Source organism: Balaenoptera musculus, chromosome 14, assembly GCF_009873245.2.
Source record: "Balaenoptera musculus isolate JJ_BM4_2016_0621 chromosome 14, mBalMus1.pri.v3, whole genome shotgun sequence".
NCBI classification, from domain to species: Eukaryota; Metazoa; Chordata; class Mammalia; order Artiodactyla; family Balaenopteridae; genus Balaenoptera; species Balaenoptera musculus.
In genome coordinates, this window is record NC_045798.1 from 26,150,718 (window position 1) to 26,175,146 (window position 24,429).

Here is a 24,429-nt window from a genome sequence, read left to right on the forward strand (position 1 = left end):
ACTTGTCCTGGTGACATCTCCCCAAGCCAGATAGTTTCCACCTGTCCTGCCCCGGCTGGCTCCTGCCCACCAGCTTTCCCAGGCTTGCCACGTGCCCCAGTCCAATCGGCCCAAGGCCAACCTTCGGCCAGGGGGCTGTGCACTCCCTGCCTGCCCTCCCTCCGGGGGGCGCAGAGGCAGTGGCTCACACTCCCTGGAGGATCAGGACTCTCTGTCTGGCCCTGGGCTCCCAGAGGCCACACAGCTGCAGGGAGACAGGCCACCTTGAGGCTATGCCCACTGGGCTGGGTCTCAGGCGAGGAGTGCTCCCGCCGCATGTCCTCAAGTCACAACAGCTGTTCACTGTCCACACTCATGTCGTCATGACACCCACACATGGGGACAGATTCAGAGTCACACAGCAGGAAGTCCAGTATGGCTGAGAGCCACCCCCAGGCCTGGCCGGCTCCAGAACAGGTGGGGACACTCCCCCCAGCTGTCCCCAGGGCTAGAGCAGACATGGGACGCTCATGCCCTGCACAGGTCGAGTCAGACCCAGGGAGGCTGAAGATGTGTGTGGGCATCACATCTGGGCCAGAAAGAAACGGTGCGTGTGGAACGGGTAGTTCTCTGGAAACAGGCCCCTGTGTGCAGGAGGCCTCCCACACAGCTTGGAAGCGGCGGGTGGGGGCAGCCCGGGGCTCAGGGTCTTGCTGTCACAGCAGGCGGGAGGCCATGGTGGGCAAGGGGAGCTCAGGAGCTCTGGGGAGATATGCCCCGGGCGAATGCTGGCTCCTGAGGGCTCCACCTCCTTGGCCTGCTCCAGCACCACACAGCACCCTGCACCCCAGCCCTCTCCAGAGCCCCAAGAGATGGGCATCACCGTCTCTAGCTGCCAAGCCGTAGAACAAGGAAGTGGGGACCACCCTCCCTGACCCCCCCCAGGGGGAAACATTTCTGTGCACATGGGGATCCCCCCGGGGCTTCATGCGACAGCACTGTGATAGCGGGACTGGTGGGCCTGAGAACTTCTGGGGCCTGAAAAAACCTTGTGCCCCACCTGGCACTTGTCAGCACCCTATGCGGGTCCTAATTGCCCACAAAGCACTTGGATGTGCAGGACACAGGCCTCTGACTACCACCCCGGAGAAACAGCTGCTCCCCACCTCAGGGCCACCCTGAGGGCCTAAGAGGGTGGGAGCTCCTGCAGCACTATGCCACCCTTGGGGCCACCCTGACCTTGCTCCCCCACGGCCAGCAGGAGCCCCCGTGAGCAGGGAGGGGCTGGCCTAACCTGTGAGCTGGCTGTTCAGGGTTAATCCTGGGGGCGGGGGGGGTGTCCCTGGCCACCTTGCCTGGGTGCTGAAGGGTGTGCTCCAGCCTGCCCCTGGAATCACCCTTGTCACTGGCCTAGTCACAGCAAGCACCCCAGGACTGCCTGAGCCTGGCAGGCTCCTGGGGGGAGGACTGATGCAGAGGGGGGTGCACAGCCCCGTGCTGCAGACAGGCCTGGCACCTGAGAAGCCCCTTGACCTCAGGGCAGGACGAGCCCCACACTATCAGGGTGCCCCACTGCCTCTCCAAGGGACACCTAACCTTAACCCCCCAGAGCAAATTTCAACAATCCATCATAAGAAGAAAACAAACATCTGAGGACACCACCTGATCCCCACGGGGGCTTTGCCTGACAGACCCCTCTCCCCACTCTAGCCCCAGGACCTGTGGGTGACCAAGAAGACAAGGAAGATGGTGGCAAGGGCAAGGACAACAGGTAATTGGCCCTGAGAGCCACCTCCCCCTGCCTTGGGCCTTACTCGTTGACCTCTTCCAGATGGGGGGCTGGGGGCCAGCAGGAGGAAGAGGTGGCCAGGGCTGAGCTGGGGAAGGAAACGGCCCACACACAGGCCCCTTCCTGCCCTCGGCCCAGAGCCCAGGCCTTCCCCCCATGGCCCTCACCCCAGGCAGCCTCACTGCCTACAGGACCCTGTCTTTCTTCTCCTCAGCCCTAAGGAAGAGGTTCTGGTCCAGCCCCGGTCAAGGGCCAGCCCTGGGAAGTCCTGACCTTCACATCCCCAGCCACCGTCCACCCAGCACCCCTTGGCGGCCAGCGGGGAGGTAGGCAGGCCGGGGCTGCACCCATGTCCATGCTGGGAAGTCGGGCGGCCAGCTTTCCTCTTGCGGCCCCCACCTGGCCATCCCCATTCGTTCTCTGCTCTACCACCATCTCTTAGGTGAAGCACTTGCATGCCCGTCAGGTCTGCAGAGGGGGAGCTGTGAGCCCGGGACCCCAGGGATGGCCGCCAAAGCCAGAAGGAGCCAGAGGAAGTGAGACTGGACGACTCCAGCCTTGTCTGTGTGAGTAGCCCCTGGCCTGAGGGTGGTCAGAGACAAGGTCCAGACTGTCTCAAGGCGTCCGTGTTGAGTGAGGAGCAGCCGAGGACAAACAGTAGCTTGGGGTAGAGGCTGTCATCCCTATGCAAGTCGAAAGGAAGACTCCAAGGCCAAGAGGCATGTGGTGGACCGGGAAGTGGAAGCCAGACTAATGGACCAACGTGTGCAAGAGCCCAGGCCTGCACCCGGGGCGGCGTGCAGAGCGTGTGGCGGGCCTGCTCACACCTCTCTGGTCACCTTCCTCTCAGCGGGCAGCACAGCCCCCTCGAGTGGCCACACCTTCCTTGGAAATACGCACCTGTGCTTTGCCTCACACGCCCCAGGCCTGCACCCCCAGCAGAGGTGGGCTCCGGGCCCTGCAAAGCCAAGACCCAGACCTAGAGCTAGCTGCTGGCCAAGGTGCCACCGGCTGCGCTGCCCATGGGACCATGTGGCCCAGTGGCCTCTCACGGCCACCCCTTCTCAAGACCTGACCCAATGCAGACCTGCAGGCTGCTCCTGGTTCCTTCCTGCCGGCCGTTACCCCAGCCCCCGCCTTGACCTAATTCCAGTCTTCCCCAGGCTAAGTCCAACGCTGCCTTTTAGGTAGCAAGAATGCTTCTTAGAGTTAACAGTCCAAATTCTCAGCACTGGAGCTTTGAGCTGCCAGCTGGTCTGGAGGTGCAGGCCTCCCCGCTGTGGGATGCTGGCTCTGTGTGTCGTGTGCCTGAGCAATCTCTCTGCCGGTAGCGTGCCAGCCTCACAGGCCCACGGCAGCCAGCTTCCTCACCTTTCCCTGACGGCTGAGAAAGAAGCTCGCCTTCCACCCTGGGCACACAGACCCCAGCTGCAGCCCCATCTCATTCTCACTAGAGCCTCTGGCGCTCAAAAGCGGCTCAGATTATGCTCTGCAGCTGCAAAGTATCATTGATGTCACTGAGTCCAGCTGTTTTGCCTGTTTGATCCATGAGTAAGGACACAGGTGGGGAACAAGGACCTGCCCAGGGAAACACAGAGGGCTGGGCACAAGGACCCCTGTCCCTCGGTCCAGGGCAGCATCCACCTCAGCAGACAGCTGTGCCCATGCCACGCTCAGCTCCGCGGGGATGAGCACACGAGTGTGCATGCACCTCCACCAGTGCCTGACCTGCAGGGCCTGCCCAAGGCCCCAGTCACCATAGGGCGGAGCCAGGGTCTCGGTCATGGATGCCAGGGCTGTCGTGGGCAGGCACTGACACAGCCATGGCCCATGTCAGCTCGGCTGACCTGGCAGTTCCAGCCCAGCTGGGGGCTCAGGAGCGGAGCTGGCCTCAGAGGGAGAGAAACAAGGTTGGGGTGGGGGACAGAGCAGCTTCAGGAAGAAGTGGCAGGCCTGTGGGCTGGATGCTGATGGACAGGGATCTCCCCACATGGCAGCGGGGGTGGGGGTGGCTGGGACGATCAGGGACGGCCAATGGGACCACGTGGAGGGCAAGGGGTGCCTAGTGTGTGCAGTGGGGCTGCACGTGGCCTCATGGAGAGAGGGACTGCCAGGGGTCTGGGGAATGGGCAGCGAGGAGAAGAGAGGCCAGCAGGCTTTGATGCCTCTCGGGGTGATCTGGGACTCGGCGTGTGTTTGATGGGGCCCAAGAGAGCCTCCTCAGAGCAAGAGGGTGCTAACACTTGGCTCCTTTGAGCCCGCCCCACGTCAGGGTTGGAAATGAGAGATACCGTCCAGGCTTCTAGAATAGCCCAGTCTTTGGAGGGCTGCTGAGCTGCTTCCGTTTCATCTCAGGAGGGGAGCCCGCATCCTAGAAAAGCCATGTCTGATGTGCACATGGAGAAAACTAGGACAACCCATCCACCATCTGACCCCTGGCTCCTAATGAATGGCCTTTATGGGCTCGGGGGCATCTGTGCTGAGTAAGTGGGGCCAGGTTCAGGCCACAAGTGGTGGCAGTGGCCGTGGCCTGTGCCAGGTGTCTTCCCTGGATGACCAGCACAGGATCCTCATGCAGGGAGGGGCCGAGCTGAAGGGGTGGCGGGGGTCAGGCACTGACCACAGACAAAGCTGACATCCCAGGCAGAGCTGGTGCCTCCACTGGCATTCGGGTCCCAAGCAGGCTTACAACCCACCACCTCCCCCAAACCCTTCACACTCGTGTAGAACATCAGAAGGGGAACAAATTCGTCCAGGCTCGTCCTGCAGAGCAGGGCTCTGTCCCCAACCTACAGGGGTGCCCCGAACCAGAAGAACAAATGCGAGATGTTACGAGCGCAGCATCCCTCCCCTCTCTAGAGCGCCGTGCTGCCTCTGCTGTGGCCCGGGGGCCTCCCACTGCGCTGTAAGGAAAGAGGACGAGGACCGGCCCCTGGGAGCAGGGCCCCCACACCTGCCGGACGCTCCTGCTGGCAGGTGGCGGAACTTGCAGAGGCCTGAGTCCACGAGCCGAGCCAAGCAGCATTGCAGCACATATCCAATCGCTCTCTGGCTAGAGTGCACCCTCCCCCGGACGTGCCTCTGGATGACCATGGACGTGGGCGGCCCTGGGGACGGCCAGCCCTGCCCTCTCCAGCACCACCTGCCCTACCCAGTGCCGACCCTCACGCGCCATTTGGCCTCTCTCTGTTCCCTCTCCTGGACCACCTTCTCCCTGGTCTGTCCGGCCACCTTGCCCCCTTCCCCTTGCTGCAGCTGGCCGACCCCCTCTCCTGCACCCTCGGCACACGCAGGGTGCCGGGTGCACTGCTCACACCCAGCCCCGAGGAAGGGGGGGCTGAGGCGGGGGCTCCCGCAGGTCGAGCCCTCCCTCCGAGAGCTCGCTGCGCCCGAGCACCGCCGTCTCCTCCTCATGGGTTTCCTGTGGTGCCCCTGCCGCAGGGCCGGCTTCATTCCCCACCCAAGGGGGGCCTGGTGCCCAGGGTTCCCCACCCCTCCTCTGAGTAGGGCCAGGCGGGTCCCTCTCTGGAAATAAAGCCCAGCACTGAGCCGCTGGGGCTGGGGCGGCCTCCCCTGCAGCCCGGAGCGGGCCCTTGCTCGTCTGTCCTAAGCAAATTTGCCAGCGTCCCCACATGGGGAGCTGGGGGGTGGGTGTGACAGGACGTTATCTGAGAGTCAGTGCCACCCTGGCAAGGGGCTGGGCTTCATGGGGAAGTTCCACCTGCTTTGGCATACCTTAATTTTAGACTTCTTATACCTAATTAGAGATCAACATCTCAAAATTTGTTTTTAATCAACCAAATTCCTGCACATCCTTCCCAACTGGCCCCGAGCCACCTCGCCTCCTTCCCACAGACCCCAGTGAGCCCGTGTGCTCTTTTCCATGAAGTCCCTTCCCCCACCTGCCTCCTCCTCCTGCCAGGGCCTTCCTGGACCCTCTCCTGGACACAGTGGCCCCGGGGCACATGTGGTAATGGTCTCCCGTGATCCTCGATAACCCCGTAAGGTGGGTCTGGTCAGCCCCAGTTTACAGATGAAGAAACTGAGTCTTACCAATACTGAGCGGCTTGCCCAAAGCCACCAGCTATGGGTGGGGCCAGGCATGGTGCAGGGCCTGAGGCTGGCTAGGAGCAGAGTCGAGGGTGAGGGCGTGGGCGGCCTGTGAGTGGCCTCAGCCTGGCCTGTGACGGGAGTACGTGCTCTGCCCCCAGGGGCGTGTGGTGGCCACAGCCCATCACCATGGAAACCAGGCAGGGGCCCCTGGAGCCCTCAGCTCTGGTTTGGATTTCAAACCCAATGCCACTTTCTCAGAAGCAACTTGGTCAAATTTTCCAAATAGGAAAAGTGGAAGGAAAAAGAGAGAGAGAAATTCCCAGCCTGAAGCCACCCCAGAAAGATGGCCTGGCTCCTAAGCTGGGGAAGCCCTGTCTGGGTGGGCAGTGTGGTGGCAGGGCAGAGACCCCGTAGCCTCCCCAGGGCTCATGCCCTTCCTCTGGGGAGTGGGCAGTGGCGGTACAGCCCAAGCAGGTGGGCCCAGCCCTTCCTGTCTCTGCGGGAGCAGCTGCCCTTTCGTGTTTCCCAGTGGGGTGTGTGAGAAAGGGCTCTTTTGGAAAAAGGGTTGGAAAACCACTGACCTCATCCAGCTGGCCCGCCTTTGGAGATGGGGAAACTGAGGTCAGGGTCGGGACCAGGAAGTCAAAAGCAGGGCTAAACCCCGAGGGTAGGGCAGCATGGCTAGGCCCAGAGCAGGTGCACAGGAAGATCTGTGGGTCGGGCCCCATGTGGACGGGGCGCTGGGGCATCCACACTCCAGCCCCCTGCAGCAGCCCCGCTCCACGCCATGGGGGTGCCGCCCAGCCCTGCGCTTGGGCTCCTGGGCCAGTGCCCATCGCCACAGGAAGGCCGTCCTCCCTCGGGGCTTCCACTCCAGCTCAGGATGACTCTGAGCTACCCAGGGCACACCCGGGAAGCCCGCAAGGAAGGGGAGGCGAATGAGCAGCAGCCACAGGCACGGTGCCCTGAGGGGATGGGGGACAGGCAAAGGCCACCAGATACACCCTGCCCTCCCCTATGCCCCCACCCATTGCCAGACCCCTTAGGGACCCTCAGCTGCTCTCTACCCTGCCCCCTCCCACCCCCAGAATCCTCTGTGGCGGGGGGGTACGCTCCTGCCCGCTGCTTTCACTGTCAAGACAGGTGTTTGGAGGCATGATGGCAAGGCAGTCACGCACTCTGGGAGGGGTGGGCCCAGAATGGTCACGTCCTGATTGCACCAGGCTGCTCTCTGGGGCCCAGTGTGTGGCTTGTGGCCATCTTGACACTGTTGGGACCACAGGGCTCTCGAGTGCCAAGCGCTGGCCGTTCACATCCCCCATCTCACAGATGAGGAGGTTGGGTCTGTGCAGTCACAGGGCACCTGACTCGGTCAGAGGTGTGCCGGCCCATGGGGGCGGCCCCCCGGCAGAAGCAGCGAGCCTTGGCTCAGCCGCAGCCCCCACACTCCCTGGCTCTGTGGCTCAGAGCTTGTGGTCTTCAGAGTCCCTCCTGCCGGGCTGGGGTGGGGCCAGCTAATCAGGGCCAGGCAAGCAGGATGATGCCCAGGGCGGAGGTGGGCTTGAACCTCCACTCCTGCCGGGCTGGGCGCAGGCTAGGTGGGGAGGGCAGTGGGCAGGGGGTGAGAAGCATCCAAGCTCTGCTCCCTGCGGGCTGCGCGATGCTGGGCCTGTTTGCTCACCGTGAGATGGGAATCATGGGGCCACAGGGAGGAAGAAATGTCTGCTGTCCCCGAGCTCCTCTGTGCCCCATGGAAGCAAGCCCTGTGGCCTCCCTTCCACGGCAGAGGCCCGCTCCCTGACATTGTTTCCCACCTCAGCCCAGGGGACAGGCCACAGCCACTGCCCTCCCACAGGCCAGGAGCCACAGGGAGGGCCTGCATCTGGAGTGAGCCCCAGCACTCCATGGGCCAAGAGGACTAAGCAGAGACTGGCATAGCCAAGCACCCTCCTTCCCAAAGGACAGGTTCCTGCAGCGACTCTGCCACAGCCGAGGCCTCGGGGAGCCCCCTTTCTCCTGGCCCTGCCCCGCCGGGTCCTGCTCCTGCGGCCTCAGGAAACACAGCCCTCCCTCAGCCCTCTCCCACGGCTCCCTGCGGCTCCCTGCCATCCATGGTCTGAGCAGCTGCCTGCCCTGCTCCACTTTCCAAACCCTCAAGAGGGCCCTGGGCCTCCTCCGGAAGCTGCCCCCCTGCCGCCCTCCAGACGGCGCCTGCCTGGGGCAGTGTCCCAGGGGGATGAAGCTGAGCCTGATACGTGCCTGCCTCAGAAAGACTCAGCGGAGACACTGATTCCAGGAGCAAGCCTCTGAGAAATAACTTGCAGTGGGAAAAGCAGTGCACACTGGAAAATGTTCTTCTCTCAGGAATGTTACACAGCAAGCTCCTGACCATTCTGGATGCGTATACAAACACTGCTGTCCCGGGGCTGGCCAGAAACTCCGGGGTGGAGGCTGTCCCACAGGATGTGGGCCCCGGGGCAAGTCCCGTGCCCCACTGGGGGACCATCATGGTGGGGTCGAGAATGCTAAGGGCTGAAGCACACTGCCGCCTTCTGCCCGGGCATCCTGGCACGGCCACCGCGGTGAGCCCACACCTGGACACAGAAACTGTCCCCAAGGGCCAGGCAAAAATGCACGTGGGGGCAGCCCGTCCAGAGGCTGCTTACGTCTGATTGGTTTTTTAAAGCCTAGCTGTGAATGGGGGAGGCTTGGCTTGGGCAGGGATTTATGACCGCTGTGGTCCTGTCAGGGCGGGGGCCCGGGCATCCTGCAGACGGGAAGGCCTTGGGCACCTGCTCCAGGCTGAACCAGGCCCAGTGGGCTGGAGGCTGTGAAGTCCCATGAAGCTTGCAGAGCCGAGGACACGGGAAGGAAGGAGAGCTCAGGGCGATGCTAAGAAGTCACAAGTTTGCTAACCTTTTAAAGACTCTTAAAAACTGGGCCTTTTCCCTTGGAGAACTTGAAGTGATTCTTTTGTTTACTTTCCTTTTGCAACTGGCCCATCAATCAACTCAATAATGCTAAAAATAGCGCCACAGCAGCGATTCCTACTACAGCCCAGTGTTCGATTTCCTCAATTTAAACTTTTCCCTTCTTTTCTGTTCTCTAATTCCCACTGACGTGACTGGGTGTCCTTGACCCTGACGTCAGGACAGTGTTGTGCACGGCCTCAGTGATTGCAGCGAGGATGGGGCAGGCGGTGACCTGCCACGGTCCCCCTCCATCGAGGGTGGGGACAGGAACAGAGGCCCGGGAGGGGTGTCCACTGGTGACAAGGAATCCCAGTTTCTTCTGGGAATCCGTCGACACCAGCACGTGGAACTGAACCACCCTCAGGTAAATGGTAGGACGATGAACTGCGGGCCTGTGGGGGCACCCTGTGTCTCACTCGCCCACGCAGACCCAGGGCCCACCCCTGGGCCCACATCCACCTGAGCCCTCACACTCTCTGTCCCTATGGCCCTGCCTGTCACCCTGTTGGTCCAGGAAGGTGCGCTGGGCCCATCCTTGCCTGTCTCTGGGGCCCGTCCACTGGCTGCGTTCCCACCGCCCCGACTTGTTTCAGAACGTCTGGATCTCGGCTCAGGCGCCCATGTGCCGTGTGGCTGGGCCTCGGTTTCCTCCTCTGTAAGGCAGGGATGACGGCACGACCAACACCTTGTGGGTTCTAAGGATGCAATGCGCTGCTGTGAGTGGTGACGCGCTGCTCTGAGCAGTGGCGCCCAGAGGAGTGGAGGCCAGCAGCACGCCTGGCCCTGTCCCAGCCCAGCCCCTCCAGCACGTCTGCGTCAGCTGGTGTCACATCTCCCCCCTGCCAGCCCCTCTGCCCTGCGAGGACCTGGCCCGCCCCTGCGGGCACGGGCCCCCCCCCGGCTCCCACTGCTCTGTGGTGCAGGCACCCCCACGCCACCTCCTCTGCCTCTCTCGACCTCCTGCTCACCCTCAGGTTACGGGCTCTGACCTCCAGGAGTGGTGGGGCTTTATTCAGGCCTGAGGGTCTCAAAAAGCATGTGTGCAAAAGTGATGGCAAACCCACTGCGAGCTCTGGGCTCCCACGGCCGTTGTTCACCTGGTTGCCTCCCCCAGAGACCTGGTGCCCCTCAAGAGTGGGTCTCACTCATGGCATGATGGAAGGTAATCAAGGGCCACGTACAGAGTGCTTCGCCACCAGGAGGTCTCAGAGAAAGGGAGGAGCAAGGGACCTTTCCCCCACCCCAGGAGGGGGCAGAGGCGCAGGATACAAGCTGCCACACTCACCTCCCCAACACCCACACTCTCTATAGCCCAGATGTGGCTGCTGAACTCCAAATGGCACAGCTGCTAAGGGAGCAGGCCTTGGAGTGGGACACACCTGGATTTAAATCCCAGCCTGGCCACTTGTTAGCTGTGTGACCTTGGGCTACTCCCTGGGCCCTGTACCTCATTCAAAGGGGGTATAACAGAACCAGCCTCCCCAGGGCCCTGGCCGCTGTCACAGCTGCTGGCAGCTACTGTGCAGAGGCCCACTTGACATTCTCTCCCAGGACCCACAGCAGCCAAGGCAGCCAGGGAGGGGCTGTGAACAGGGCCCGGAAACAGGGCCACAAGCTCTGCTGTCCAGCCTGGTGGACAGAGACTAGAAGAGGGCTTTTGGTTTTAACAGCCTAAAATGCCCACCGGCATCAGCCTCCCCATCTGTACCCAGGGACGGTAACAGTGCCTGCGCACCACAGACGTGCTGTGGGGACCAGAGTGAGCGCCCGTAAATGGGGCCAGTCCTGCCACTGCCCCCCATCCAAGGCCGGGCCAGACCAGGCACAGATGCTCTGGCCTCTCACTGCCGCTGTGCTATGCCTCGGGAGCCCCAGCAGGGTGGGCCTGGGGGTCTACACAGAGAGGTGGCCGGGCCCAGCCAGCCAGTCACTCGAGGCCATGTCCACATGGCCCCGCTGCCCAGGGGAGGCCCTGGTCTACACCGTGGCCAGCTACTGACCCCGGCCCCCCATCAACCTGGCATGCGGCCTCACCTCCCAGGGCAGGGCTAGATGCCCGTGCCCCCTGACCAGGCCACCATCCTCCTCATCGCCAATGGGCCAATCCCAGTGTGGAGCCAGCACTGGCCTTCCGCCCTTCCTCCTCACAGGCACTGCCGGCTGCCACCCGCGGCTTCAGCACCAGAGAGCACAAGGTCCACATCCCTCCTCTGGCCTAGACTGGCTGTGGGACCTTGGCCAAGGCACCTCACCTACTGGCGCCTCTGTGAAACGGGACTAATAATCCAGCCACTGCGTGGGTTGGCCTGTGGCCCCTGGATCTTGCTGTCAACTGGCCCAGGGCCTGGCCAGCCCAGGGCCTGGCACGAGCCGGTCTAACACCCAGGCGACACTCGCCTCGAGGTGTGGGCAGAGGGACAAGCCGAGGTGGAAGGTGACCGGGTCACAGCCGGGCCCGAGTGGAGGGAAGGTGACGTGGGCGGGACCAACTTCGGAAAAGCTGTCGGTCTGCTGTCAGGTGAGCGCTTCCTCTCCTGGCTGTCTTGGCCCCGGCCCAAGCGGGCGGGCAAACTCTGCTCTGGAGAAGCCATGCCGGGGCACCCGCAGGCCGGAACACCCCACACGGACACGCTGCAGCTTGTTTACTGCCAGGAGGCAGCACAAAGCCCCGCTGCCAGGGGCGGGTGGGTATAATTAACTGGGTGGAGACCAACACCTCTTCCCTGGGTTGAGCCTGCAAAGGCCCTGAACTTGAGGCTGGCATGCGGGGGCGGTGCCACTGACTCAGTCAACGGGTGTATGCAAGTGAGGCAGGGGCTGCCCGCCGGCCCACCAGGCGCTGAGCTGGAAGGGCAGGGGGAAGAGGGGCCGAGTCTGGCCCCACAACAGGAGGTGGCTGTCCCAGGCACAGACCCCAGGGCCTGGCCAGGGCTGGGCGCCCCCTCGCTAGGGGCTGCTGCTTCCTAGCTGACCTCGTCCCAGGGACCTCTAGAGGGCAGGAGGGATTCACATTTACCAGGCACACCCGCCTGCTGGGCACTGTGCTGGGGGTGCATCAGGGGCAATGGCAATGCTGTTCTAGATGAGGCCCCCATCTACGGATGCCCAGGCGCACTGAGCTCTAGAGGCCAGGCCCTGCCCAGCACAGCACCACGGGCTCTCTCCCTGGGGGAAGGGTGCTGGCTGAGGCCTGGCCTACACAGTGGGCCATACCTGGGGCTGGGCCATAGCTGGGGCTCAGAGGCCCCTGGCCTGGGAGGTGGGCCCGTTTCACCTGCCCCTCCCTAACACCGGCATCTGCCACTGGGTGGGGTTGGGGGACCCCCCAGGTCACACAGCCAACTGGTAGCGAGTCAGAGTAGGATCAGTGAGACGGATTCCTGCCAAGAAGCACAGGGTGCCAGGGGCTTTAGAGACCTTCTCTCCTTCCCCCAGCTCTGGCAGGTAGCTGTCCGGCAGCTGGCTGCCCAACCAGGGGGCCCTTCCTCCCACATCAGGGCCCTCAGCGAGCCATCAGGCTCCAGGGCACAAACACTTAACGAAACAAAGACGACTCCTGATGACTGTATCTCCCATCAGTTTAAGCAACTCGGAGTCAGGACAAACAGAGCCACAGGGTATGTGGTGGCTGCAGAGGAGAGTGCACCAGAGCCCAGGCAAAGGCACAGGCCTGGGCGTGGGAAGGTGCTCCAGTCTCCCTGGTCACCCCACAGGTGGGCCAAAATGAAAGTCTCCTTCGGTTCTAAGTGCCCGGAGGGGCAGGGCAGTGGCCGGCGGGAAGGCACCTGGCCCAGCTCGGCAGAGCCGTCAGGCGTGCGTGGGAGCACTGGGTAAGGAGCACTTGTCCTGGAGCTCCTGGCACCGGGGAGAAGCAGCCCTCCTGTACCAGTGAAGAACTGAAGCCGCCGATCCACGGGGGAGAGGGCAGGTAGAGGCACCCCGAGACAGCCAGACAGTGGCGTCTGCAGCAGTGACAAGAAGGAACACAGCTGCATCCACGGGAACTGACAGTCGAGCCAGGACACACAGAAGGGGACCCAGGTGGTAGGTGGGGACGGTGACATCCACATCTCAGGCTGCTCCACTCGAGCCAAGGCAGGCCCTTCCACCCTCCAGCCAGGTTCCTTCTGGTCCCCAGCACTGCCCTCTTGAAGCACCACCGGATCCGCAGACAAGCCCCAGGGCCTGGAGCAGGCTGACTTCCTGTCCTAAGGGTGAGTTGTGTGATTGGCCAAGAGTGTGCCGAGGGCTCCTATCCACCTGTCATGACCATCCTGCCAATGAGCAACCCCATGCCCTGTGTGGGCTGAGTCGGGTGAGTGGCTGGGAGCCAAACCCGCTGGGGCCTAAAGTCTGTGCTTTTCTCAGTGACGATGCGGCCCTGGGACCTGCCCTGGGGGCCGCCAGCCACCGCCAGCCGCGGGCTGCTTTCCTGAGCCGAGGGCTGCTTTCCTGAGCCGAGGGCGGACCTCTTCATGGGGCGGGAGCGGCCGTGGAGGAGGCCCCGCAGGCCAGCACTCCCCCTCCACTCCCTCAAACTCAGGCCACAGCCGCGGACGCCTGCACAGCCTGGGAAGCAGGAACAGTGCCGGCCAGGCTCTCGCTCCCTTTGCTTCTTTCACGGTGGCTGGAAACTGGGTTGAAACAAGAAAAAAAACCCTGCTTGCTAAAATCAGCAAACATTTTGGGGAAGGAGGGAGAGCCATCTCTGGCTTGGTTACTATGGGAACGTTTCCGAATCAACTACCAGCGGGAGACAAGTTTGCCCTGGACAGAGCAGCCCGGCTCCAGCCCCCACAGGACCCCACCCAGGGGCGCACACACCTGCCCAGGAAGCCGTGGAACCTTCCAGGCACTCAGAGACAAGCCTGTGGCCTCTGCTTTCCTGGTCTCCTCTGCCCAGGGACGGACAGCCCATCTCTGCAGCCCCCTCAGGGCTGGCACTGGCTCAGGAGGGCTCCCACCCCCAGGCCCAGCCCCACTTCGGTGCCTCCCACCCAGGCCTCTGTGTCCTCCCTGGGGTCCCAGCTCCCTGCACGGTCATCCTGAGGAGGCACCGCTGAGTCATGTGGCCACACGCCTTCTGCCCGTCCCTCCCCAGGGCCCAGGCCAAGCCGTGCCAGGGCGGGGAGGGCCGCAGGACTTCAACCAGCAATGTCCAACAACTCCCAGCTCTGTTCTAGCAAAGGCCAGACCGTTCTGCCTGTCGGGAGAGGGCGGGGTGTGGGGCCCTTGGGTGGGGCTGCGGCCACCCCGGACTCAAGCCCGGGGCCAGGATCCAGCCTGCCCGGCACATGGCCCACAGACAGGATTTTCCACGGCAGAGAAGGGGTGGGTGGGAGCCAGTGCCTCAGTCAAGTCGTTGGGGCGGGGGGGGGGTGATGGAGATGCGCCAAGTTCGTTGCTCTCCCTCAGATGCTCGTCCTACCGCATGGCTGGGCCGCTATGCGCCAGGCCTCTGCCGCAGGGCCCAGGCCACCGGTCCCCTGTGCACCCAGCCCTCTGCCCGGCCCCTCATGCTCCCCGAGAAGCCCCGGCCGGCACAGCCTCAGCCCCGGCCTCCCTCTGGCACCCTCCCTGGCCAAGCAGCACCCACTACCCGTGGGAGCCCTGCCTCCAGCCAACTGGACTCCTTGAGGGTCCCGCTCTCTCCCTATGCCCCACAGCACGCTACAGAGGCCCACACGACCGGGCAAGCACGAAGGGGCAAGCCTGCGAGTGTCCCGCGGCAGGGCCCACGGCAGCCGGCGCTGGCCGTACCAGGAGGACATGCTTGGAGACGGGCTGTCAGGGAGATGGTCCACAGACCCGCAGCGAGCGCCTCCTCGGGACCCAGAGGACACACAGCCACGGGCGGCCTGCACCCCTTACAGGAAATGTCCCCAAGACTTAGTGTCGGCGAAAAAGCACAAGTTACCAAAAAGCACCCCCCCATACACATATACACACAGGCATATTTTTTAAAGCAGAATGACAAACTTGTCTGATGTGGTACACGTACACTTGAGAAAAGGGAGTAGCCGGCCACTCACAGAGGTACCTCTAAGGAGGGCAGGATGCCTGGGGTGGGAGACCAGGGGTGTGGGCTCTGCTGTGCGTCTCAACGGTTTGCAATGATGATGTGGCCCAATGACAATGCGGCTCACATGATTTTCAGAAATCGCCAGTAAAAAGTTAAGAGGCAAGTCTCCTAGCCCAGGCCCTGAGGATGAGGGCGCTGCCCAGGGTGGTGGGGGCTTGGATGGCCCTGCCCTTGCCTCCCCACACCTGCTCACAGGGCCAGTCCCTGCCCCATCCCCGCCCCCACCCCAGGCCTGGGCAGTTACCCCAGCGCTGGAAGGGAGAAGAACCAGCCTGCTCGTCCTGACCCCCAGCCCAGCTGTCAGCCCAGCCCATTGGCTAGGGCAGCAGTCAGCCGAGGGCTGCCTTAAACACTCCTCGTAAACAAGGCAGGCGGCATCCCTCCTGCTAAGATCTGTCCCACAAACGTGTGCAGGGCCAGCGCTCCCTGAGGCGCTGGGAGCCAGCCGCATCTGGAAGACACGTCCACCCCGAGGGTCCAGCCGCAGCAATGGCAAGGCCAGAGTGGGTGGTTCAGCAGGGGCCGTGCTGTCACCAGCCAGCCGGAGTGCCTGTCCCTTGGGTGCTGCATAAAAGGGGGTGCCAGCACCTGTCTGCCCTCTGCCCAGAGGTTAACCTTTCACTGCGATGCACAGAGAAACAAAAGCTGACCCAGAAGAGGCAAAACCGTGCAAAACGTCCCGTTCAGCCTGTGGGGCTCATTTCTGGAAGGCTCTGGAAACCACGGGAGGAGCTGCGGGAAGCAGACATCTGAGGGGCTGGCCTCCTAAACTCTGCTTTTAGGAAGGCTGGTGCCTGACCCGGAAGGAAGAAAGGGGGGTTGGGTCCCTCCTTGCAACATTACTGCACAGCCTTTAAGGGCAAAGCACTACCGGTGGGGGGGGGGGGGGGGGGCGGGGCGGAGGGAAACTTTCCCCGAGCACCGACCATGCACCAGCTCCCAAGTGAGGCCACTTCCCCTTATCTAACTGGGTCTTCAGTCACTCTTCAGGCCCACGTGTAAGGAGAGCAAGCAGGAGTTCAGGGGAACCAAGTCACCTGCCTGGCTCTCACTCTGGTTCAGCAACTGCAGAAGAAAGTTTTGCAGAACACTGAAGAAGGGCCCCTTTCATTAATATAGAAACAGTTCTTGTAAATCAATAACAAAAGGACCAATAATCCAATAGGAAAATGAACATGAGTAGAAACTACACAGAAAAAATTAAAACTGCTTACATGAAATCACTGTCCCACTCACAAAGAACACAAGTGTTTTTCACCCACTGAAAAGCACACATGAAACCATTCAGTAATAGAGAAAGTCAGTAAGTCCAGGGTTGGGGAGGAGCTGGATCGGAGGGTAGCATCTGCTAAAACTTCAAGGCCCCACAAACTCCTTGCCCCGGGAATTGTCTCTCAGAGTGTATTCTAGGAGTGGACCCCCCACGCGTGTGCAAAGACGTATACACCAGCATTGTCTGCAACAGTGGAAGACTGGAAACAACCTAAATGCCCATCAATAGGGGTGGTTAGTAAACCTTGGACATCCACATGGGAGGACCAGGCAGCTATTAAAAAGAACAGCAAGTTCAAAAACACCCTCTAAGACACACGCTTAAGTGAAGGAAAACCAGGGGCAGGAGCACGTGCACTTTGCCCTTGTGTGCATCTCCGGGCGCGGGCTCCAAAGCGGGCAGGACGAGGGACAGTGGCTGTGGCCTGGGCATCTGGGTGGGAGGGAGCATCTCTTTCACAGCAAACCCCTTGGTACCATGCAGATTGATTACGGGTTACATCTACCACTTGTCTATAAAATACCCATAGGGAGAGGGCTGGCAGGAGCAGGGCTCCCAGGCTCGGAGCCCCTGCCCAGCCCCTGCTCAAGCCTGGGAGAGGAGAAAAGCCATGAATCCAGACACCCACCACCCGGCCGGCTCTCAGCAGGGACCTCACTCTGCCCATATGGCTCAAGAACCAGCCTCTGCCACATCCCTCCAGACCCAAGACCTGCCCCCCTCGGCTCCTGTCCAGGCCAATCCTGCCCTTCGGTTTCTCTAGGTGTGACGGGGAAGCAAGGAAAATACAGAAGAAACCAAAGCTCAGAGGATCCATGTGACATGCCAAAGCCACCCAGCTGAGGACAGGTGAGGAGGATGGGTGAGGACCCGTAGGTGGAGCAGAGTGAGGGGCCGGTGGTCTCTGTGCAGGGCAGAGCAAATGCGGGAGGCCCAGGCCAGGCGGGTTGGCAAGGAGGGGCAGATGTGGGCTCTACGGGGCCTCGGGGATGGGCCATGTCTTTCCTGAGGGTGGGTCTCTACCTCACATGGAACATCAAAGCTGGAAGGGCACTGAAGACCCAGCACTGGCCACACTCGTTTTTTTTCAGCAGCAGACCAGCCTCCAATCAGAATCTCCAGGTGCCCAGGACCCCAAAGGGGCACGTGGGGCTGCTCCAGGGGAAGCAGGGCACGGGCCTGGAGACCCTCTCACCACTGCCCACTGCAGCCCCAGAGAACCACCAAGCTCGTCGAGGCCTCTCCCCACAGCTGGCAAACTGGTGCCCGGAGGGGGCAGCGACCTGCCAGAAGTCGTTCGGCAAGCAGGGCCTCACTCCCGAGTCTGGCGCACTCTCAACTGTGCCACCCAGCCTGCCCTCTGAGGCTGCTGCCATCCCGCGTCCTGGGAACGTCCACGCCGGGGTCCATTCCCACACCTTCCTTCCGTGAAAAGCGCTGGCACCCAGCAGCCACGGAAATCAACAAGGCAAACTACTCACGTTGAAGAAATTGGTCTTGTTCCTCTCGCAGAAGAGCCCCTGTGCCGGCATGTGCTGCAGCTGTTGCCACGGGATACCGCTACCTAGCAACACGTCACGGGCCCACTGGAGGTTCTGGGGAAGCAAGAAGTAGGTTGGAAGTGAGTGTGTGGGCAACTCTGGGCGCCCACAGGGAAGGGAGGCGGTCCCCTCCTTCCAGGCTGCGTGGGCAAAGCAGCAGCTCCTGCAGACATCCATCCCGCAGTGCCCGGCGGCCCCGGCTGCCGGCTTTGATCATCTGGCTGTGGGGTGCGTTTCAGGAAGTGGTTTCCTGCCTAATACAGCTGACCTAGGAGACCGTGGCCTCAGACTGCCTGAGGAGGGCACAGACAGGGACGCCTCACCCTGACAACTTCGCAAGCTGCTGCACGGACCCAGCACCCCACCTTCTGCCAGGGGATGCCCCCACCGGCCCAAACAGTCAAGCCTGACTTGTCAAGCCAGCGGCTGCTGCCGTGAGCCTGGGAGAGCTGGGGCTCTGCAGGACGCCGGGGATGCGTGCTTGTTGGGGCGGGGGGCGGGGTGCTCTGTCCAGTGCTCAAGCTGCTGCTCTCTGGGCAGTGGTGCCTCTTGGTGGAACCCAGGGCAGGGTGAGAAGCCAGGCCTTCTCTGGGGCCTTCTCATGGACTGGAGAGCAGGCCTTCCCAGCAGAGCACAGACAGCGTGGGCCCAACTGCGGGCCTGTCAGCCTCGCACAGACTCGGCAGTCAGCAGGCCCCGGGCAGCCCCCAGGTGGGCCAGACGGAACTGACCAACGGCTCAGGAGACCTTATCAGGTTCACATCCGAGGCCCTGGATGGAGCTGACGGGGACAAGGAGACCCGTGGGGAACGGACAGGCACCAGGCTGGCGGGGGCACCTGACCCGCCTGCATACCTGCAGCTTCGCAGTGGGGTGGGGCGACGTGTGCCACCCAGGCAGAGCACGTCACTGTGACCCTCACCACGTGGAACTGCCAAGGAGAGTGGCCTCCAGCGCTGCCTCAGGTCCAGAGCCAGTAAGGGCGGGGCAGAGCCTGCATTTGGCCCAGGCCGGGACCCCAAGGCCGGGATCTTCCCTGGGCCCCGCAGGGGTGGGGTGGGGTGGGGTTCATGTCGCAGACCTGCCTCGGCCTCTGCCTTGTGCTCGGCACCGCGCTCCCCCAGGGACGCAGGCGGCCCCCTCTCAGGCCTCATGTGACCTGGCCCCACTCACCGGGCTGGAGCCCCTCACCGGCTCAAGGGCGGGGGTCCTGGTGAGGGGCTCTCCTCTGCTTGAAGGCACCCCTCCCTCAGAGCAGGCCCGGCCCATCCCCCCTTCTGAACTCCAAACCCACGTGCCGCCCCACTCACCCCCACAGCCCTCAAACAGCCTCGCCCACCGCCCCGCTGTCTGTCAGCCCCGAGGGCAGGGACAGACTGACCTCTTCACTGATGGCTCCTCAGGGTCTAGATCAGTAGGGGGTCCATAGAAAGGCTGGGACAGATATTTGGGGAAAGACTCAAAGGAAGGGGACTTCCTTAGTGGCACAGTGGTTAAGAATCCACCTGCCAAAAAAAAAAAAAAAAAAGAATCCACCTGCCAATGCAGGGGACACGGGTTTGATCCCTGGTCCAGGAAGATCCCACATGCCATGGAGCAACTAAGCCCGTGCGCCACAACTACTGAACCTGTGCTCTAGAGCACGTGAGCCACAACTACTGAGCCCGTGTGCCACAACTACTGAAGCCTGCACGCCTAGAGCCCGTGCTCCACAACAAGGGAAGCCACGGCAATGAGAAGCCTGCGCACTGCAATGAAGAGTAGCCCCCACTAGCTGCAACTAGAGAAAGCCCGCGCACAGCAACTAAGACCTGCCGCAGCCAAAAAAAAAAAAAAAGAATCAAAGGAAGATGGGCAGAGTTTGAGCTTGAAGGAAATGCAGCCCATCAAGCCGAGGGGACAGGCTAAGGCCCAGAGGCAAGAAGGAGACTGAAACACACACTGGGGAGGGGGGAGCCCAGGGCACTGGAGGGGGTGGGGGAGCCCAGGGCACTGGAGGGAGTGGGGGAGCCCAGGGCACTGGAGGGTGCAGAGCAGCTGCCCACCCAGGGCTCAGCACACCGGGGAGCCTAGGAAAGGACTGCTTGAGCACTCAGGAGCCGGGGAGGCCAGAGCATGAGCTTGTTCTGTGGAAAACACCCCCGCTGGTCCCCCGGACAGGCATTCAGAGGTCCGGTCTGCTCGCAGAGCTACACGCAGGTGTGGGGTGGTGCACATGGATCTTTGTGGAAGTGCCTGGCAGCCTCGGAGAGCCGGACCGCCTCTCTGGACCTCCACTGCCCACTTGGAGGGTGGCGGTGGCCATCAGGCCACACCTAGCGTCAATTGGAGAACCCCAGGAATGAAGAGAGGAAAGCAACTGTGTACACACACGGGGCCTCGGGGAGAGCTCCCTGCCCTTCCCACTGCTGAGCGCTGAAGGAGGTGGCCCTGCCACCGCCCCTGTTCCGCCCTCCCACTGCTGAGCGCTGAAGGAGGCAGCACTGGGAGGTAGGAGGCTGGGGTGGGGGTGAGGCCAGAGAGATTCTCTCCCAAGTTCCCTCCCTGAGGGGTTGCCAAGGGTTGGCCACCAAAGGGCAAACACTCCAGGGGCACTGCGGCTGACCCCAGCCTGCACTGCCCACCCGGCCCAGGCCCCTGTCTCCTTCATTAACGGCTCTTCAGATCAGTGGTTGGATGGTGCCATTGAGACCTGGCGGGCTCCCACGGCCACCCCACTGGCTCTCCCCACAGCCGCCCGAGTCTCACACACGGCCACACACGTCCCCCCTCCCCCCAGGCTTGCGACGCTTTAACCTCACTCAGAATGACGCCCCACAACTCCTCCCCACCTAACCGGCCCTCCTGAGCTCTGCCGCCTCCTGGCCCTCCCCTCCTGCCTGGCTAATCACACGGGCTGCGGGCTGAGCCCCATCCAGGGCATGCGTGTCGGCTGTGTGTCCACCTGGAGGCCTCTCCCCGATAGCTCCTCGCTGTGCCCTCGCCTGTCAGGTCTTTGCTTAGAGAGGCCTCCTGGGCGCCCTGCCCAAACGGCCACACTCCTGCGCCCATTCCTACCCACTTCCTCTCGCCCCACTCTCCTCCCCCGGGAGCCTGCTGCGGAATGCGTGAGCGCCCTGGAGGGCACACCAAGCACAGGCACTCCTGCCATGTGGTGGCCGTGGGACGACGTGGTGATGGGTTCACCCCTCTTTCCAAACATGAACAACAGTATCTGTGATGCACACGGCCGGCAGAGGGCTTGACCTAGTCAAACAGATGGGCTCCACACCATGGAGAGAGGCCCATCTGTCTCGCTGACTCTGGCCCCAAAGGCACAGCACTCTTCACACCACATGGCACAGACTTTGAAGTGCATAACCAAGGTTCCTAAGCTGAGAAAAACATCGAGTTCTCACTTTATAAACCACACAAGTAAAGCCTGACAAGAACCCGGCTGGGGTCTGCGTGGAGAGGCTGGGGTCTGCGTGGAGAGGCTGGGGGGTGGGGGGCATTTTATGTGCCCAGAGGGGAGCAGGGCTGCAGGCAGGTGGGCAGCTCTGTGCTGTGGCCACCTGCCCTTGTGATGCCGGGTCTTGGCCCTGATCACTCACACGTGCCTACAGAAGGGCACACAGCCTGTGCAGGAGGGTCAGTCCCTTCACACCTGCCCACTCCTCAGAGGCTCTGAGGGTCCCACACATGAGCTGGTGGCCCAGGGGGTAGAGGACCGCCCAGAGCAGAGCACAAGCTGACAATGAGTCGGTCAGGGCTTCCCCAGAGATCTCGTGGTGGGCACAGCTCTGCCAACCCTCCTGGAGGGGGCAGCCCTAACCAAACAAGTCCTAAACAGACACAGGCCTGGGCCCTAGCCCACTGCAGCAGGGCGAAGGGGCATCTCAGGTCACTTGGAGCTGCATTTCCCTGATGGGTTACGGCGTGGAGCATCTTTTCTTGTGCTTATTGGCTGTTTGTATGTCTTCTTTGGAGAAATGTCTATTCAGACCCTTCGCCCATTTTTATTTATTTATTTAAATTTATTTATTTATTTATTTATTTATTTTTGGCTGTGTTAGGTCTTCATTGCTGTGCGCGGGCTTCTCTAGTTGCGGCGAGTGGGGGCTACTCTTCGTTGCAGAGCATGGGCTCTAGGCGCGCGAACTTCAGTGGTTGTGGCACGTGGACTCAGTAGGTGTGGCTCACAGGCTCGAGAACGCAAGCTCAGTAGTTGTGGTGCACAGGCTTAGTTGCTCTGCGGCATGTGGGATCTTCCCAGACCAGGGATCGAACCCGTGTCCCCTGCATTGGCTGGTGGATTCTTAACCACTGCACCACCAGGGAAGTCCCGCCAACTTTTAAATTGGGTTGCCTTTTAATTAACAAGTTGTAAGAGTTCTTTATATATTCTAGATACAAGTCCCTTATCAGATATGTGACTTGCAAATATTTCTCCCATTCTGTGGATCATCTTTTCACTTTGATAGTGTCCTTAGAAGCACAAAGGACCCACCGGGGCCTCTCTGCTCCAGGCAGCCACTGAGCCATGAGATGGCAACAGGGAGATGCCACTGCCAAGCCCACAGGCAGATTTGATGAAGAAACAGGCTGCTGTTGAGCCCACACGGCAGGAAGCGTTTGTTACCCAACAGCTGCGTGGGAAGTGGTCGCTGCTGCTCAGTGACTGATTCTGCTAAGAGCTCTGGCCACGCCCCCAGGACTGCGGGCTGCCTCGACAGGTTCCCGCGCTCAGCCCTCGAGGCAGTGAGGTGTTCACAAACTGCTCCGCAAAGCCTCTGGATGAAGCAAATGGCAGCCCACGGAGCCCCCTGGGCACGGCCAGGCCCGGGTGCACATTGGGGGCCCTCCATGGCCGATGCAGGAGAAAGGGGGGCTCACGCATCGAGACAGCGCTCCCTCTGGGAGAACCACGCAGTGAATCTGGGCACACAGTGACCGAGGAGATGCAGAAACGGGGTGTGACGCCCGAGGAGCAGACAACCTGGGCAGCCTCATCTCCTCCACCCAGTCCAGCCACCCCACCCCACCCCATGGCCGCCACAGACCATCACAGGGGACCTAGACGACCTGGGGGAATTCGAGGAAAGAGCAAACGGCCAACTGTGAGCATAGACACACTCACGACGTTGGGGGGCAGTGGAGTGACAGGGCCTGGGCTCCCAGAGCCAGGCTCCCTGACTTCAAGCAGAGGACACGACCCCCGATGGTCAACGGTGTGAGTGCTCAAGAGCTGAGAGAAGAGACACACGCAGCGTACTCTCTGTTATACTGGCAAAACTATGAATAGCCCCCCTCCAATTTTTCTTTAATTTTGACATAAATACTGTTTTTCCCTTTTAAAAAGCCCACTCACCAAGGGAACAGGTTGTGGAGCCCTTTATGGGCACAGCTCCTGTGCTCAGATTAAAGCCATTTAAAGGGGAGGCGGGTGTGGGCGCCGCAGGCCTCCGTGGGGCCCACATCGCAGCCCAGCTCTCCCTTGCCCAACCCTGTGACTTCCGCCGCCCTTCCCTAAGAGGCGTCTTGCACCCTACATCCCGCCTCAGCAACTGCTTCTGGAGAAGGGGAGCATCAGCCACAGGGTCCCCACAGACTGTTCGAGTGGGAGTTTTATTAAAATCCAGGTCTGCCTGGGTCTAGAAGGCCTGGGCACCGGAGGTCAGGTGCACTGCTGAGTGCAGGCCAGGCAGCGATGGGCGGCTGGGAAAGCCTGACGCCCTGCAGCTGAGACGGAGCCCCTGCCAAGGTGCCCCCACCAGGCCTGCCAACTGCTCTACCTGCTCTGCTCCACCTGCTCTGCTCCATGAAAACCAACCAAGCCACGTGAGTGCACCAGCCGGTCCCCACAGAACCCCATCCAGGACCTTCCCGTCACAACCAGCGCCAGGGTCCATCTCAGGTCAACTGCCCTCCCTAGTTCTTCAAACGTCCCACAGAGAAGCCAGCCAGGGGCCAGCAGCTTCTGGCTGCTGAGCTCAGGTCTTACTGAGCAGACAAAAGCAGAGACCACAGCCTGACCCCCGAGGCCGCCCCACCAACCGCTCACCTGTCTGGGCACTGCCCTCCCCTCCCCTCCCCTCCAGCCACCATGTCCCCACTGGACCTGCAGCCACCCTAGGGGTCTCAGCAGAAGGGTACCTTCCCAGAGCGCAGCGGCACCCCAGCCTGTGTGCACCCCACTGTCTTCCCTGTAGGGTTTGTCATGATGGGACTTGCTTTATCTGCTCATTTGCATAATTTTGATTCCCCCCCACCCACCCAGCCCCAACGTAGCTCTGTGGGAGCTGTCTCCCAGTGCCTCCGGGGCAAGTGTGGTGAGTGAAAGAATGCAGATAGGCCCCACTCCCCCCACAAACGCTAAGCGCCAGCAGGAGAGGCCTGGCTGGGAAGCGCTGGGAGCCCCTACATCATCTGCCCTCCAGACTGGAGGAGGCTGCCAGTGCCAAAGCCCACGTGCGGAGCCGGTTTCAAAGGCCGGCAGCTGCGTGGAGAGGTGAGCCCAGGGCAGGGTGACGGCCAGGAGGTCCACGCAAGATGCAGCCTTGGGGACCGGGGCGGGGAGGGGCTCTAAGGCCATGGGGGAGGGAGCCGGCAGCGAGGCCCTCACAGGGAGGAGCTGACGCGCCTGTCAGCCCCCGTCCCTCACCCCAAAGCCAGAATCTGAGCATGTGGTCCTGCTGGGGGAGCAGCCCCATGCCTGCCCCTGTCACCTGGAAGTCTGGACCCCTCCAGCCCACCTGCCT

The 24,429-nt window shown here is 62.0% G+C and overlaps 1 protein-coding gene across 7 annotated transcripts in view; it reads right to left on the minus strand.

Moving 5' to 3' along the window:
* CABIN1 (calcineurin binding protein 1) overlaps window positions 1-24,429 on the minus strand; it is a 101,149-nt gene that overhangs the window by 20,693 nt on the left and 56,027 nt on the right. For all 7 annotated transcript variants that reach the window (XR_005022607.1, XM_036874641.1, XM_036874639.1 and 4 more), the window contains one exon: window positions 17,630-17,743. Coding sequence is in view for 6 of the 7 variants with exons in the window: in XM_036874641.1 (XP_036730536.1) it covers window positions 17,630-17,743 (114 nt within the window). In the remaining variant the exon portion in view is untranslated. The remainder of the gene's footprint in view (window positions 1-17,629; window positions 17,744-24,429) is intronic.